This window comes from Syngnathoides biaculeatus, chromosome 11, assembly GCF_019802595.1.
Source record: "Syngnathoides biaculeatus isolate LvHL_M chromosome 11, ASM1980259v1, whole genome shotgun sequence".
NCBI lineage: Eukaryota > Metazoa > Chordata > Actinopteri > Syngnathiformes > Syngnathidae > Syngnathoides > Syngnathoides biaculeatus.
Window position 1 is genome coordinate 9,687,916 of NC_084650.1, and position 16,504 is coordinate 9,704,419.

Below are 16,504 nucleotides of genomic sequence, written 5' to 3' on the forward strand. Positions count from 1 at the left end.
AGACGATTTCAAGATTTCAAAACAGCTCAGAGTTAAATGCACATTTTATTTTCCTTTCAACTGCAATGTGGATAATGGACCGACTGATGTTCCGATGGAACTCATCGAACTCATCAGATTTTTACTCTACCCTGAAAGAAGACATCTTTCCACACCTGAGTACCGTATTTTCGTGTTGACAAGCCGCTACTTTTTTCAGGTGCCATGAAAGTTGCTCCCTGTTTTCCCATGTGGTTAAAATGTTATTTTTTTATTTATATATATATTTTTTGCTAGCGGCTATGAGTTTAAAAGTACAGCAAAAATTTGTTCAAATGAAATGGTTTAAACATGGCCATTCCCGACAATGCACTTGGGTTTGGGCATGTGCAGAACTTGTGGCGAAGAAGACTGGGACTTTACTTTCAGCGGGCATAGAAGAAGAAGAATATACCTCAATTGGCTGTTGAAGAAGAAGAATCGACCATTTAACAAGGGTTTGGTGCTCCAGGGAACCACCTTCAGAGCCATTATCCACTAATGGAGAAAACTGAGAAGATTGGCTAACCTTCCCAGCAGTGGACGACCAACAAAAACTACTCCAACAATCCGACGACCACTCATTCTGGAGGTAAAACGCAGGTAAAACTGGTATAAATACACAAGGCCGCCTGAGTGTGCAACTGCTCATAATGTCAATTTCTGCTTCTTCTCCATTGTAATTTAATGCAAACATTCACAAACTAAGATGAGAGCAGGCAAGATTCTTTTGGATCCTCCACATAAAGGCCACCAGCTCTGAGAGCTTTTTCCGTCGGTAAAACGTTACAGATCGATGAAAGTCAATACTAGCAGGCATTTGAACAGCGTTTTCCCTCTGGCAACTAAGTCATTAAATTCTTTAGCCAACCAACTATATTTCTGCTTTGTGCCCTCTTAATCAGTATTCATAACATATAACAATAACAACATATAACATAACAACATATTTTGTAGACTATCGCATGATTCGTCACTTTAAACTGGTCCCTTTGCACTATTGTCATTGCAATGGTCTATAATGGGAACTGCGAACGGGTAACGGCACTTTGTACAAGCTTAACACAATGTCGGATGTTAACACATTTATCTCTTACCTGTTCTAAATGAAGATTTCACATCTTGCACAACTATTATAAGGAGTAGTTCCCATAAACTGAAATGTCTCTTGTTCTTTGTTCTGAATATCATACCAGGGCGGCAACGACTCCCGAAGAAAAAAAATCCTTGTGTGTTTTTACACACTTGGCCAACAAAGCTGATTCTGGTTTGGAAAATGTATGAAGAGTTTGTGAAATATCAAAACAGACTTCTAACCTAGGTTAAACAACTGAGAGTTTATGGCTTACAGTCCTCTTTAATGCCAGTCAGTGGCGCCTTGTCCCAGCAATTGTTCCTATTCCTCAACAGGTAGTTCCTGCATTCCCGTATCTCTGATCGTGTGTACCGACCTCCACCTGTTCTCCGACCGACCCCGTAAGCCTGACTCCTTTGACACTTCTGCCTTGTTTGATTGATCTCCCGTGTACCGACTCCTGCCTGCCCGCGGACCTGCTCTCAACGCCCGACGTCCTGACTACCGCTCCTGCACCTGACTGTCTGCCTGATCCCCGACCTTGGAACAATAAATGTTTATCCCGAATTACCTCTGCGTCTCCCGAGTCCTGCATTTGGGTCCTCCCTCCGTCTCGATGGGTCGTGACAATCTGTCAATACTCTCAGAATTTAGGTCATAAGGATTCTATCATACGGTTCATTCGGCAATTCATAACGTGTATTCTGTTCTATGGTTAATATAAGAACTAAGGACACTCTTTTTCGGTCAGAACCCTTCAGCATGGCATGTCCTAAATTCTTGTGCTGAAGTTTTTTTTTTTAATTATTCATTATTTTTATTTATTATTTTATCCTGGGGGTGAAATTCCTCTTGACCTTCAGATTTTTAGTTGCCTAAATAGTTCAGCAAAATTTGAATTGTTCATTATATCTGTGCTTTGATCACAATCCCAGATATAGAAAAATTACACCAAATCATTATAATAACGCCACCTTTCTTCAAAGTGTGGATGGCATTCCTTTCATGTCCAAAATGTTTTCACTTTGCTTTTGATTAGACCATTAAACATGCTTTTAGATGCTATATTTGTGTCTTTGCAGAATTTTCCCTTCAATTTTATCATATAAAAGAGATCGCTGCTTTTCTTCTGACATCCTAGTTCAGACCTATGAAGAGGTTATTGCTACATGGTGGACAGTACAACAAATATGTGAATTGCTCTGAACAACTCACTGCTCTGGTACCTACAGATGATGTACACATGGATGATAGCTAGTGGGATATATTGTGTTTGTCCTTGTCATATTTGTAAAGCTAATATTTTTTAGTCTCTTTAAAAAATGTAATTTGAAAATAAATTTTTAACTTCCCTGTCTCCTTCTCTCTATATTCCTAGTTCAATGTAAAGCCAAATTCCAGTCTCCCAGTTTCCATGTCGACGAAGTCATCCGACTCCAAGTGTTCGTCAAAGCTGACTGTCCTCATCCTGTATCATTCAGCAAACTGGCTGTCAGCTTAAGCAATCAGGTATTCACATTAAAGGTTAGGATAAAATGCATGAAAGGTATCTGCACGCTCAACAACCACAGTGACAAGAAATTTTAATAGTTCAGCGAAATGGGAATTCTATGAGCAAATCTTGCTCTTACGAGTTGTACTCCCAATCTCGTCGTTTTAATTTTTTTTCGATTGTAATTTAATGCAAACATTCAATTTCTATTAGACACGTTCATAACAATATGGAGCAAAGAGTAGTTACCAGACAAAGTCAAAAACCAAACACAAAACATGTTTTTGTGATTTCATCAATTTCCTTTTTGAGTGCAGTGATGACCATGATTTCACAATTAAAATTGCTATATTTGTGCACTTTAAATAGATGCATGAGACCGAAAGTGATGCAGCAACCAGCCAGCCTCACGTCAGACTGCACTATTGATCAGCCAAAAACCATCAACAGCACTATATATTGGTAAAATTACTTCCTACTAAAACACGGAAGACTTTTGGGAAATACCGATTTTGTCTCCATGTCTCCGATCTTTTCACGCTTGTAGCAATAAGCACTCTTATTTTGCATAGTTTGGCTAATTATTTAATATTTGTGTGTGACTTATTTAGTTTTTGTAATTACATGAAACAGCAACATTTGGAGAGTTAGACAGGATTCTGCCTACACACTGTATCAGCCTCCTTTTGAGTACTGGTGGCAGCAACACTGAAGGGGGCCTACAAGAGCACACAGGTTCACCTTGCTGATGCTTTTCTTCTATGTCGAGCTAAGGTTGGCTTTGTTACGCTAAAGGCTCTTCTCATTAGATTCCATAGCTCATAAATGGTGGGTGGGTAATAAATGTTGAAAAGGATTGGCAGAGAAGGATTTAATTGTACAGTGTTCCTCCGTTGTTCGTGGGTTATGTTCCTACTGCACTCTACGCACAAATACTGGATGCAGTATTAAAATAGCTATGTATGATTTGTACCATATTTTTGCAACCATAAGATGCACTCAAAATTTCAGTTGGAAAATGGACAGCGCACTTTTAAGTGCACAATGAGTTCTATAAATGTTGCTGTGTGACTAGACCGATGAAGTACACCTGAACACACCGATTACATTGTGAGTGTGCATGCTTGCATGTGTTTTAGCTTGTATGCAAGTTACCATATTGCTACCTCACGAGGCAGTAAGGAACAATTGCAATTTTACATTTGTAAGCAGAAGAAGCTTACATTACCCAACACAATGACAGTGTAGGCAAGTCAATACTCAAGATGTTGTTCACACTCACGTTGTCACAGAAGCTAATATTATAACACCAGCGCACACAGAATGGCATAACTAGCAAATAATAAAACATACAATAATGACTGAAAGAATAATTGACACTAAACATGCAATTCAAAGGTCAAGTGTCATCCCTATAAACATTCTAAAAGAGATATTGTAATCAAAAATACATATAACATTGTTCACTTCAATGTCAAAACGAAAAAATAAATATGAGCGGAGAGCGCGTCATCCATGCGCAAAGTTGCAGTATTCTCATGCGACATCCAAGTGGTCACCATTGGCTGCATCCCTTGTCCGTCTCTTCACCCCGGACATTCGCCATTGAAAAGTCGCTGTGCCACCTACTATGGGAGACGAACACGCCCGTTCTGACACGGGAGCTCTTTTCTAAGAAGAGAACATCTCACAACTGAGTGAAGTGACCGGGGCAATATTACCCCATCGTTTCAAGCCATATTTAGATATGCGGGTAAGGGCCAATCCGGCGCAGCCAAACCGCCTCCCCGTCCGATCCACCTCCGCGCGGCGGTGATTCAAAACAACGCTGCCCGTGAGAAACGTTGACACCGTGGCCAAACCGCTTCCTTGTCCGATCATCTCTGCGCGGCTGTGATAAAAACAACGCCGCCAGCGAGCGAAGACGCCACCGCGGCCAAACTACCTCCCCGTACAATCCACCTCCGCGCGCTGGTGATAAAAGCAACGCTGCCTGCGGGCGACGACAACAGCAGCGGCCTGTCTGATCCGAGCATCCATGGCTCGGTGCCGCATCTGCCGATCACGGCTTTGGCCGTGGTGGCACATCCACACATTTAGCACCCCTGACTTATCGATTCCGTCCCACCCCCCCCAACTATTGTTTTTTTTTAGTAGCTATAGACACACCTACCGGCTCTTTTGGATAAGTATGATGAGCAAATCCATCCTCCCGAGTGTTTGAGCAATATCCAGCAATACAACGAGCCAGCATTTTGGCTAACACGAAGGAACAACGAGCTACCTTCAGGCAGGTAAAACTCGTATAAACAGACGAGACCACTTGAGTGCGCTACTGCCCCGTATGTCACTTCCTGCGTCTACTTGAAAACGAATCCCTCGAGAGGATTTTCATGGCAGGAGTTACAAAAAGCCATATACGTCAAAATCATGCTTTGTGGTGGGAAAAAACGGATGGGTCCATACCAGCTGCCATTTTTTCATTAATAACATAAAAATTATGCATTTCATGACAATGGACCTCTAAATGCTTTTTGAATGTGCTGGGAGGACGTAAAAGAATTTAAAGTTATATTATTTGGTAGTTGTTGTACTGTATTGGATATGTGATAATTGGAGTTTCAATGTGACACCATGAGTGAACAAGATCTTGAGGAATGACTTGGCTACACTGTCAGTGTGCGGGGCATTGTAAGTTTCTACTGCTAACAAATGTAAATTACAATTGTTCCTCACTGCCTTGTAAACTCCATCATACGTTAGCTTACATACACGAAAAACACTTGCGAGCATGCATGCTAACAATGTGACCATTGAGTTCTGGTGTAGTTACAGAACAACATTTGCAGATTTTCAGCATGCTCATAAAACATGCTAGATTATCTATTTAGGAGAGAAATTAAGACATACCCAAGCCTGATTACCACCATACTTTTTGAATAAAGAAATCACTTCAATTGAATATGCCAGAGAATGTGAAGTAGGCTACAACAGGGTTCCCCACCCACTGAGCCCTGAACCGACATTCAATTACAGATTAACAACATGCAGTCTTCATTTGGAACAATTAAGTCTGTCAAGGCCCCAGATTATGTTAATTTTATACAGAGTGCCCTTACCTGTTCGCAGTTCCCGTTATAGACCAGTGCAATGTAAATTGTGCAAAGGGGGCAGTTTAAAATGACGAGTCATGTGATAGTCGACAGAATATCTTCCTAATACAAATACTGATTCACCAGCTGGATATGAGGTTGTGTCCCAACAACGGCACAAGGCAGAATATATTAGTTTGCTGATCAATAAATTAATGACTGAATCACCAAAGGGAAGAAACTGTTTGAATGCCTGTAGTTTTGACTCGGTCGCACCTACCTGATGGAAGGAGCTGGAAGAGCTGGTGGCCAGGATGTGGAGGGTCCAAAGGGATCCTGCCTGCTCTGGACCTAGTTCAAGTGACGTGCAAGTCTACTAAAAGTGGGTAGAGTGGTGGCGAGAATCCGTTCAGCGGTTTTGATTGCCTGTTGCAGTCGGAGTTTGTCCTTTATTGTGGCAGCGCCCAACTACACTGTGATGGAGCTACACAGTGCTGATTGGATTACCGCTGTGTAGAACTGTCTCAGGAGCTCTTGTGACAGCCTGTGCTTCCTCAGAAGCTGAAGAAGTACATCCTTTAATGGGCTTGTTTGAGGTTAAAGTTAATGTTCGTCTCCCGCTTCAGGTCCTCTAAGACTGTAATTCCCAAGTACTTGAAGGTCGCGACGGTTGAGTTCTACAACATCAGGGGAAGATGTAGTGAAGGTTGCCTCCTGAAGTCCACAATCATCTCTAGAGTCTTGAAAATATTAACTGCCAGGTTGTGTTGGCCACACCAAAGCTCCAGTCTCGCCACTTCCTGTCGATACGCAGACTCGTCAGTGTCTATGATGAGGCCGATGACTGTGGTGTCATCTGCGAACTTCAGGAGGGGAGAGGATACAACCTTGAGGTGGTGTCCCCCAGCCTTACGTGCTGTGTCTTGCCCATCAGGAAGTTGTAGCTCCACCGGGAGATGTCAAGGCAACAGGCCTGTAATCATTGAGACCTGAGACTACTACTTTTTTGGGGACCGTGTAATGGTGGAGCGTTTGAAGCAGGTTGGTACTTCTCACAGTTGTAGAGACCTGTTGAAGATCTTTGTGAAGACAGGAGCAAGTTGGTCTGCGCAGACTTTGAGGCAGGATGGGGACACAAGGTCTGGACCTGGCGCTTTGTTGAGCTTTTGTTGTTTGAAGATCTGTCGTACATCGCTTTCATGAATGTTAAACTGTGTAGTGGAAGGTGGTGTGGCTTGTGGTGTGGCTTGGTGGGTGCCTGGTGTGGAAGTGTCAATTTCAAATATGCAGTTAAAGCTATTTAGGTTGTTGGCTAGTCTGCCCATGTATTCTACCGGGGGAAAACGTAGTTTGTAGTTAGTGAGTGATTGTAATCTGTGCCAAACTGTTTTGGAGTCATAAGCGCCGAGATGTTATACCAGTTTAACTGCATAGTACCACTTTGCAGATTTTATTTCTTTAGTCAGCTGGTTTCTAGTCCGATTGTAGAGCCCTATCGTCACTACGAGGTGCAATCTCTATAGCTTGGCGGAGTTGTATGTGTGGCTGAAAATCATGGCTTGTTATTGAACGTGCGAAAAAGTTTTGTCGGTACACACACCTTCTCACAGAAACTGACATACGTGGTAACAATATCCTTGTAAGTAATTTTTTCCCGCTCCTGGATATCAATTTGGTTTGCTGCCAGGAAGATTTCTGTATGATATTGTATGAACACTGGTGCTCATACGCCTCCCCAGAACGCTGGCAGACGAAAATAGTTTGTCCACTGAATCCACTGAAACATCAATAGCGTAAGTAGTTTTGTTTGCAGGATAATCTTGATATCCATTGAGGCATGGGTGCGCAACCAGTCAGATCAAGAGCCACATTTTTTACTGTTGCGGCAAAGATCCACATTATACAAATGAAAGAGCCAAAGAGCCACATCATACATAAACTTTATTCCATCCTCACACATAACCCTTTTTTTCAGCCAGATTTATTGTAAATGTCACCTACCAACACAAGGAAAAATAACTCCTCCAAACTACTAAGACCACAGAATATATGTGCATGAAAGAGAGGGGTGGAGAAAGATGAAAAATGGAAAGGCAGTTGGTCCTGATGACTTACCAGTGGAGGTATGGAAGCAATTTGGAGAGATGGCTGTGGAGTTTTTGACCAACTTATTCAACAGAATACTCGTGGGTGAGAAGATGCCTGAAGAATGGAGGAAAAGTGTGCGAGTTCCCATTTTTAAGAACAAAAGCAATTTTCAGAGCTGTGGGAACTAGAGAGGAATAAAGTTGATAAGCCACACAATGACGTTATGAGAAAGAGTCGTGGAGGCTGGACTCAGGACAGAATAAGTATCTGTGAACAACAGTATGGTTTCAGGTCGAGAAAGAGTACCAAAGATGCATTATTTGCCTTGAGGATGCTCGTGGAAAAGTACTGAGAAGGTCAGGGGAGCTACATTGTATCTTTATGGTTCAAGAGAAAGCCTATGAGAGAGTACCAAGAGAGGAAATGTGGTACTGCATGCGTAAGTCTGGTGTGGGGGAGAATTATGTTAGAATAGTACAGGACATGTATGACGGCAGTAGAACAATGGTGAGGTGTGCCTTAGGTGTGACAGAGGAATTTAAGGTGGAGGTGGGATTGCATCAGGGATCAGCTCTGAGCCCCTTCCTGTTTGCTATGTTAATGGGTAGGCTGACTAATGAGGTTAGAGAGAGATCCCTTTGGACCATGATGTTTGCAGATTGTCAAAGATGTTCCTAGAAAAACATCTTAAGACAAGCCTGAGGACTGTAGAGAGTGCACTCAAACCAACCAAGATTGTCTTTCTCGCGAGGGACAGCAGTGAGACCCAATACATGAGTGCGCTACCTCAGACTGCCAAAGTGGTAGCCCCTGTCTGCTCTTTTTTTAATTGCTTTCCCAAGTTAAAGGTTTACAAGCTTACACAGTGAAAATGCTGACACAGATGGCTACACCAACAGCACATAAACACTCAGGTACATCTTCAAGGCTGCAAGAGTGTCCTGATAAACCCAGCATTATGGCATTTGGGAGTGTCATCTTGTGGTAGAAAGATGATTTATTCATGCCATAATGGCGCCACAAAAGCATAACTTTTGCAGTCTTTGATCATATCCAAAGTTTCACCTTTTGCCGATCCATCAGCTCCCCTCCCTCCTCTTCGTCGTTGTCACCAGGCCGTTTTTTTTAAATTTTTTAATAAAACAGCAATCCGTTGTCCACATAACGAAAGCAGCTTCATTTTCAAGCAATCATCTAATTTACATCTTTCTCTTCATCTTGGGTGTTTCGGATGTCGATCTTTTATGATGCTGTTTCCTTTCATCCTTTTGAGTTATTATGATGTGGACCTTTTGTGATGTAGAATTCTGGAATGTTCCGAGGAGGGCCTGTATAAAGACGAGAAAGACTGTCAACGGGGCTTCTTACCACCGCACCACTGCTTTTTGACAAGTACACGGACGCCTTCTGCCTTTAGTCTTTGGACATTTATGGAACATTGGTTCACTTGGAATATTCGCTGGAAAGACCATTGGCCTATTCGTTCAACGTTGGTGACCATTGGCCGTTTCGCTCAACTACTCATCCTTTAAAGTTCTATTCTGTTAGTTGTATTGTTGTGTGTGATTAAATTGTCTTAAACGCAAGACAACGGCTTGGTCACATTTTGCTGGTTTTCGCAAAGGGGATTATAGTCTAAATTCACACTTAAAGGAAGACTTTGTCGAAACTAATAGGAATTGGAGCACACATTAAAAGTTACTAGATGAGGGTTCAGTGTTTCTTTTAATGCCAGAGTTATCCGCAGATTTCACCAAGAAACATCTCTAAATTGGAAAAGTATTATAGAAATTCTTCTCTCACTCAGACATTCCAATGAGCCGCGCTGGAAAACTGACAGCCAATCAGCGTTTGCCACGTCTGCAGTGCTTCTTGTTCTGACCCCCCCATTGCTCGTGGATATGTTTCACCGAACGGAGAACGTCCACTATCTGGCGATTTTTTTGAAAAAATAATTACAAACAAAGTAGTAGCATGACATACAATGTTGAAGCCTCGGCGCTTGAGCCTGAATACACACATCCAACACTTGATGTGTTATAGAGGGGGCGTGGCACTAACGACGAACAATAACATTCCTATATGTGGAACGCAGAGATTTGATGCTGGAAGTTGGTTTCGATATAGACATTATACAGGAAGCATGGCTATACTTTCCCCCCCCAAATTGTACTTTTCAAGCAGTCAGCGACCGGCGGTGGGTGGGGGGGGTTGCACGCACAGATCACCGTAAATAGTAACCAGGAAGTGTTGTGTGCTCAGAGCCAACCAAGCGAGTATAACAACAAGTTGATGCTCCGTGCTATTTCTACTCCCGCCATTGAGCAAACAAAACAAAAATAACAATGTTCAAGCGTTTGAGCCAGAATACACACACACGGAAGTCGATGTGTTGGGAGGAGCGTCGTGTTGACGACGAGCAATACCAGTCCCATTATATGGACGGCGGAGATTTGATGCTTTTCTGAGGAGTTGGTTTAGATGTGGAGAATGTATAACAGGCAGACAGACTTTTTTTTTAACACCATGTTGTACTTTTAAAGCAGCAAAGCTTCTCGAGATCCGGCAGGGGTGGGGGCAGGGGGGTTTGCCTGCGCGCATCGGCATAAATACTAACCGGGAAGTGTTGTGTGCTTACACGTATATATCCATCCATCCAATTTCTTGGCTGCATGATAGTCGTAGGGATGCTGGAGCCTATCCCAGCTGTCAATGGGCAGGAGGCACGTTTACACACACATACACGGGGAGAACATGCAAACTCCACACACGGTAGTCCGGGATTGAACAGCTGCCCCACCATGCCGCCTCATAAAGTATGTCGTTGCTTATACAATAATAACACGAGAGGCTATAACTAAGCAGCTAATAACCAGTAATGATTAGATGTGTGCAAATTTCCACTGCTGGTGAACGAGCCTCAGCTGTGACAGCCACAGCTTTACCCTGTTAGGTTAACTCCATGGAAGGTTAAAGAAGGAGAATTTTGGGTGCGTATTCTCAGTTTTGTTGCGCAATGCGTTGGCATCTTGGCTTAGCGAGAACGAATGGTCTGTAATGCTAAGCACTGGCGACGTCAGGGGCGGAGTCAAGGATGTTTTTTTCTGCGTTTGGCTGTAAAAGCTGGCACACATCCAGATTTTGCTTGGATTTAAACAATATTCTTTATTTTCCTTTTTTTTTTTTTCAATTAATGTCCAAAATACATGTAATAATAAGATTACTTCACATTGGGGGGTTTATTGTACATATGAATTTTGGGGAGAGTCTTACTTTAACAATATAGGTTTACCTGGCCCAGATGCAGGTCAGCGGGCCCCATCCCCTGGAGCCAGGCTTGGAAGTGGGGCTCGAAGGCAAGCGCCTTGTGGCTGTTCGTGCAGAGGGCAGATGCGGTAGCGAAAGCCAGGGACCTAAGCGATCCGATACTCGGCGACAGAAACTGGCTCCAGGGTCATGGAATATCATCTCTCTGGCAGGGAAAGGACCCCAAGCTAATGTGTGAGGTTGAGAAATTCTGAGCTTATGGGTACCAGCTGGCCAAACGGAATGCAGCTATGGTGGTCGCCGAGGCAAAAACTCGAGTGTGGAAGGAGTTTGGTGAGGCCATGAAGAAATGATATCTGGATGGTTTAAAAGAAATTCTGGTCCGCTGTCTGGCATCTCAGGAGTGGGAAGCAGTTCACGTCAAAAATGTATTGTGGGGATTGGGCGCTGTTGACCTCGACTCATGATGTTGTAACTCAGTGTGACGAATGCTTTTAGGACCTCCTCAATTCCACCCACATGCTTTCCATGAGCAAGCAGATTCTGGTTCGTGTGTCAGGTATTTTGGGAGTATGGGTACCGAACTCCCTGATATGGGCTGTCCAAGTCACAGGATAACCTCGTCATAGTTGGGTCAGCATTTTCGACAGTAGTAGGTGTAGTAGTCGGTCAGACTCGTTTACCATGATGTTTACCATGGTTGGACCCCGCCGAGGCTGTCTTTTGTCACAGATTCTCTTCTTAACTTTCATCCATCCATCCATTTTCTTAGCCGCTTATCTTCACAAGGGTCGAGGAAATGCTGGAGCCTATCCCAGTTGTCAACGGGCAGGAGGCAGGGGTACACACTGAACTGGTTACCAGCCAATCGCAGGGCACATAGAGACAAACAGCCGCGCTCACAATCACACCTAGGGGCAATTCAGAGTGTCCAATTAATGTTGCATGTTTTTGGGATGTGGGAGGAAACCGGAGTGCCCGGAGGAAACCCGCACAAGCACAGGGAGAACATGCAAACGCCACACAGGCGGGTTCGGGATCGAACCCGGGACCTCAGAACTGTGAGGCCAACGTTTTACCAGCTGATCCACCGTGCTGCCGTAAAATACCCCAGTAGAATTCAATGTGTTGAGCTTTTTTCTGTGTTTGTCTTTATAGGAGTATAATCAATGGTGTGTTCTGGAAACATCAGGTCAGGAGCGTGAAACCCTTCTGCCTGGGAAATCAAAATGCTACAACTTCAGCTTTGTGGCAAAAACCAGAGATGTTGGGAAAAAAATTGAGGTGAGTAAAATTTGTTTAGGCATTGTCAGCAGAATCTTAATAAATCATACCCAATTCCAATGACGTTGCGACAATGTAAAACAAATAAAAACAGTACTATGATTCGCAAATCATGTTCAACCAAAAGTTAATTGAATACAACACAAAGAGAAGATACAGTGAAGAAAATGGGTATTTGAACACCCTGCTAGCTCACAGTTAGAAATCATGGAGGGGTCTGAATTTTTCAGCGTAGGTGCATGTCCACTGTGAGAAAGATAATCGAAAAAGAAAACTCCAGAAATCACAATGTATGATATTTTTTTTAATGATTTATTTGTGTGATACAGCAGCAGATAAACATTTGAACACCTGTCTACCAGCTACAATTCAGACCCTCAAAGACCTGTTCGTCCGGCTTTAAAAGTCCACCTCCATTCCATGTATTATCCTGAATCAGATGCACATGTGTGAGGTCGTTAGCTGCATAAAAGCAACTGTCCACCCCATACAATCGGGAAGACTGAAATTTGTATGTCATGTATTTTGAGATTTTGGGGAACAACCTTGTTAGGTTCACCAATCAGACATTCATTAAAGAGGACAAAAAAGGAAGCAAAGACACCAGTTCAGGTCTCGCGAGGAGAGATGAGAGGAACTGTCTCGTACAACAAGGAACCACATGAGTGTGATCTTCAGGAATGCCACTGTTTGCTTTAAAACATGCAGTCATTTCAATTCTGTATTCTTCAAATGGTTCATTGTTTTAATTTGCTCTTCCAATGGCAGAAAAATTTGCTTTTTGTCTACATATAGCAGAAGTGCACGTTATTAACCCTCAACCTCCCTTACTTTCTACAAACCTCTAGTCCTTACACATAAATTTCTTTTTCCTAGATGTTCTGTTTCGACTATTTTGCTATTTATCAACTATTTTGCTATTTGTTTTTCCCCTGTTGGAGTCAGTGGTTCACTTAGGGTGAATATACTGACTTCCCCCTGAACAGGGTGACAATTACGTTCTGTTTGAGGTCATTCTCAAGCTTCTACCACAAGTGGCGGAGAATTCTTACCTCTGCATCCTCAAATAGTTGTCACTCAATTTCCTGTTCAAATGAGGTCACGAACCTCCTCTCACACATTTACACATGCTCACGTTTCACGGGGGTCACGTACAGGACACACCTTCCCCTTTTCTCAGTTTTATAGATTAATTAGTCTACTCGAAGGGACTAGTATCCTCGAGGTTTGGTTCTGCCGCAGTCACCCAAATGCGCATTCCCTCATTCCTCATGAGTGTGGGGGTTTCGTACTCTTCAGAGATGCCTTTACTTCCTTCGGCTTCTCGTCAACCCTCAGCCTCCAGACGCAAAGTCGAGCCCCAGTCCCGGAAAGGGTCTCAAGTGCCGTGGCCATGGTCTTTACCTGGACGTCGACTTAGCCCCTGGAAACTCCGGAATCTTGAGATCTGGCTCAAAGGACCAAGTAAATGTCAGGTTCACCAATCAGACATTCATTAAACAGGACAAAAAAGGGAGCAAAGACACCAATTCAAGTCTCGCGAGGAGAGGAAAGGAACTGTCTCGTACAATTCACCACTGCACTTATTATCCTCTCCTCAGCACCTCCATTTATTTAGTTTTAAGACGCCCCTTATTTACATGGATATTACAAAAAGGAGACGGCAAGCAAAACATAGTTGGAAACAAGGAACAACATGTTTGTTCATTTGCGTGTGCATGTGTGGAAGATTGCTGAATACATGTGTGGTCATTATTTCTTTAACAAGCATTAGTTCTAACAGTTCTGATGATTAGACATTTTTGTTCTTGCTATCTCCTGCTAGGAGGCAACCACGTTATCTAGAGCAGAGCAAAGCATTTCTTTATTGGAAGCAGATGTATGATAATTATGATCACAATAATTCCTACAAACCTCTTTCTCTCAGTCAAAACATTGAAGATGGGTCGTGGCTGGGTCTTTCAACATGACAATAACCTGAACAGCACAACCAAGGAAAACCAAGCAGTGGCTCCATAAGAAGCATATCAAGGTTCTGGCGTGGTCTCGCCAGTCTCCTGACCTAGAGCCATTACAAAATCTTTGGAGGGAGCTGAAACTCTGTGTTTCTCAGTGACAGCCCGGAAACCTGTCTGATCTAGAGAAGATCTGTGTGCCTAGAAACCTGTCAGATCTAGAGAAGATCTGTGTGGCGGAGTGGGTCAAAATCCCTCCTGCAGTGTGTGCAACCCTAATGAACAACTCACAGGAAATGTTTGACCTCTGTAATTGCAAACAAAGGCTACTGTACCATTTATTAACATTGGTTTTCTCAGATGTTCGAATACTTATTCGCAGCTGTATCACACAAATAAATCATTAAAAAATCATACATTGTGATTTCTGGATTTTTCTTTTTAGATTTGTCTCTCAAAGTGGTCATGTACCTACGAGGAAATTTCAGACCCCTGCATGTTTTCCAAGTGGAAGAACTTGCAATAGAGCAGGGTGTTCAAATACTTACTTTCTTAACTGCAGATGAGCCTGTCTCAGAGAACCCAGACTCAGCTTCCTTATGGGAAGGCGTGTTGGTGGAGTTGAGGTCTTCGAAGTATTTTCCCCAGCTGCTCACAACATCCCAATCCCGAGTTGAGGTCAGCAGTGCTCCATCCACACAATACAAAGTGTTGACGGTCCACTACTGCTTCCCCCTCTTGAGACACCGAATGGTGGACCCTAATTTCCTCGAAGCCGTCTTGAAGTCGTTCTCTATGGGCTCACTAAACTCCTCGGACGCCCGGGTTTTTGTCTTAGTGACCCACCGAAGCTGCATTCCGCTTAGCCAGCCGGTACCTGTCCGCTGCCTTGGGAGTCCCAACAGGCCACAAATGCCTGATAGGACTCGTTCTTCAGCTTAACAGCATCCCTCACTGTTTGTTTCCAGCAACATGTTCTGGGGTTGCTGCCACGACCTGGCACCAACCACCTTAGGGCCATGTTTCCCGTCTCCCCCGGAACATGACCAAAGTTCTTTCCTTTTGACAGGGGAATCTGCTAGTCATTCCCAGCAGACCATAATACATTTAGGACCTCCATGTCGGACTGGCGTCTTCCCCCACCATTGGAGGCAACTCACCACCAGGTGGTGATCAGTTGACAGCTCCACCCCTCTCTTCACCCAAGTGTCCAAGACATGAAGTCACAAGTCCCCAACGCCCAGGCCGAGCAAGGGGGGAATGAGTTTAACCACCACTGCTCGGCGCCTCTCACCTATGGAAATAGTGTAATTACACAAGTGTGCCCAGCCTCTTATAAAGAAGTGATATGAATGTCCATCCATCCATACATTTTCTGAGCCACTTCTCCTCACAAGGGTCACAGGAGTGCCAGAGCCTTTCCCAGCTATCTTAGGACAGGAGGCTGGTGACACCCTGAACTTGTTGCCAAGCAATCGTAGGGCACATATAATTAAACAATAATTCACACTCACATTCACACATATGGGCAACTTAGAGTTTTCAATTAACCTACCATGCATGTTTTGGGAAGTGGGAGGTAACTGGAGTGCCTGGAGAAAACCCAGGGAGGCATGGGGAGAACATGCAAACTCCACACAGATCGAGCCGGGGTCTGAACCCCGCTCCTCAGAACTGTGAGGCTGACGCTCCAACCAGTCATGTCACTGTGCTGCCTTGCAAATGAACTAATTAGATTAAAATTTTATTTTACTTTCTTTCTCTCAGATGACAGGTGTAGAGATCATGATTGGCAGTGGCAGTGGTCGCTGCGTGTTTCTGAGATGGAGAGGGGCAGGTGGTGACGTAGCCACATCCCACGAGTTCATGCCGTCAAACAGATCATCGTGTTTTCATGATGTTAAGGAAGATTTGGATTGGGATTTCATAACGATCGTACAAAATACCATGTGAGGCTACGATAATGGTTTCCTTTAATAAATTCATCACACCACACTTTGCTCCTGACTGTTACTATTAGTTGAGATCTGTATTTCAGTTATGAATGTGTTGCCCAGGATCATCTCGAGAGTTCCAAAGCTCTATGTAGAGCTGAGTCATCAGCCTCCTGCTCTTTGCAATGAAATGTACCCTATTCACTTCACGGTCCAATCACTGGAAGAGGCTGTAGCCAAGGATGTGAAACTGACTGCAGGACTCAACCCTGGTAAATTTTCCTCAATTACATTACATT

At 43.5% G+C, this 16,504-nt stretch overlaps 1 protein-coding gene across 3 annotated transcripts in view; it reads left to right on the plus strand.

The window, feature by feature from the left end:
- The window catches only part of trappc11 (trafficking protein particle complex subunit 11), a 182,370-nt gene that overhangs the window by 117,974 nt on the left and 47,892 nt on the right, over positions 1 to 16,504 (plus strand). For 2 of the 3 annotated variants that reach the window (XM_061834025.1, XM_061834023.1), the window contains exons 18-22: positions 1,429 to 1,494; positions 2,472 to 2,602; positions 12,191 to 12,316; positions 16,039 to 16,220; positions 16,329 to 16,477. In XM_061834025.1, the coding sequence (XP_061690009.1) occupies positions 1,429 to 1,494; positions 2,472 to 2,602; positions 12,191 to 12,316; positions 16,039 to 16,220; positions 16,329 to 16,477 (654 nt within the window). The remainder of the gene's footprint in view (positions 1 to 1,428; positions 1,495 to 2,471; positions 2,603 to 12,190; positions 12,317 to 16,038; positions 16,221 to 16,328; positions 16,478 to 16,504) is intronic. The other variant, XM_061834024.1, reaches the window with a different exon arrangement.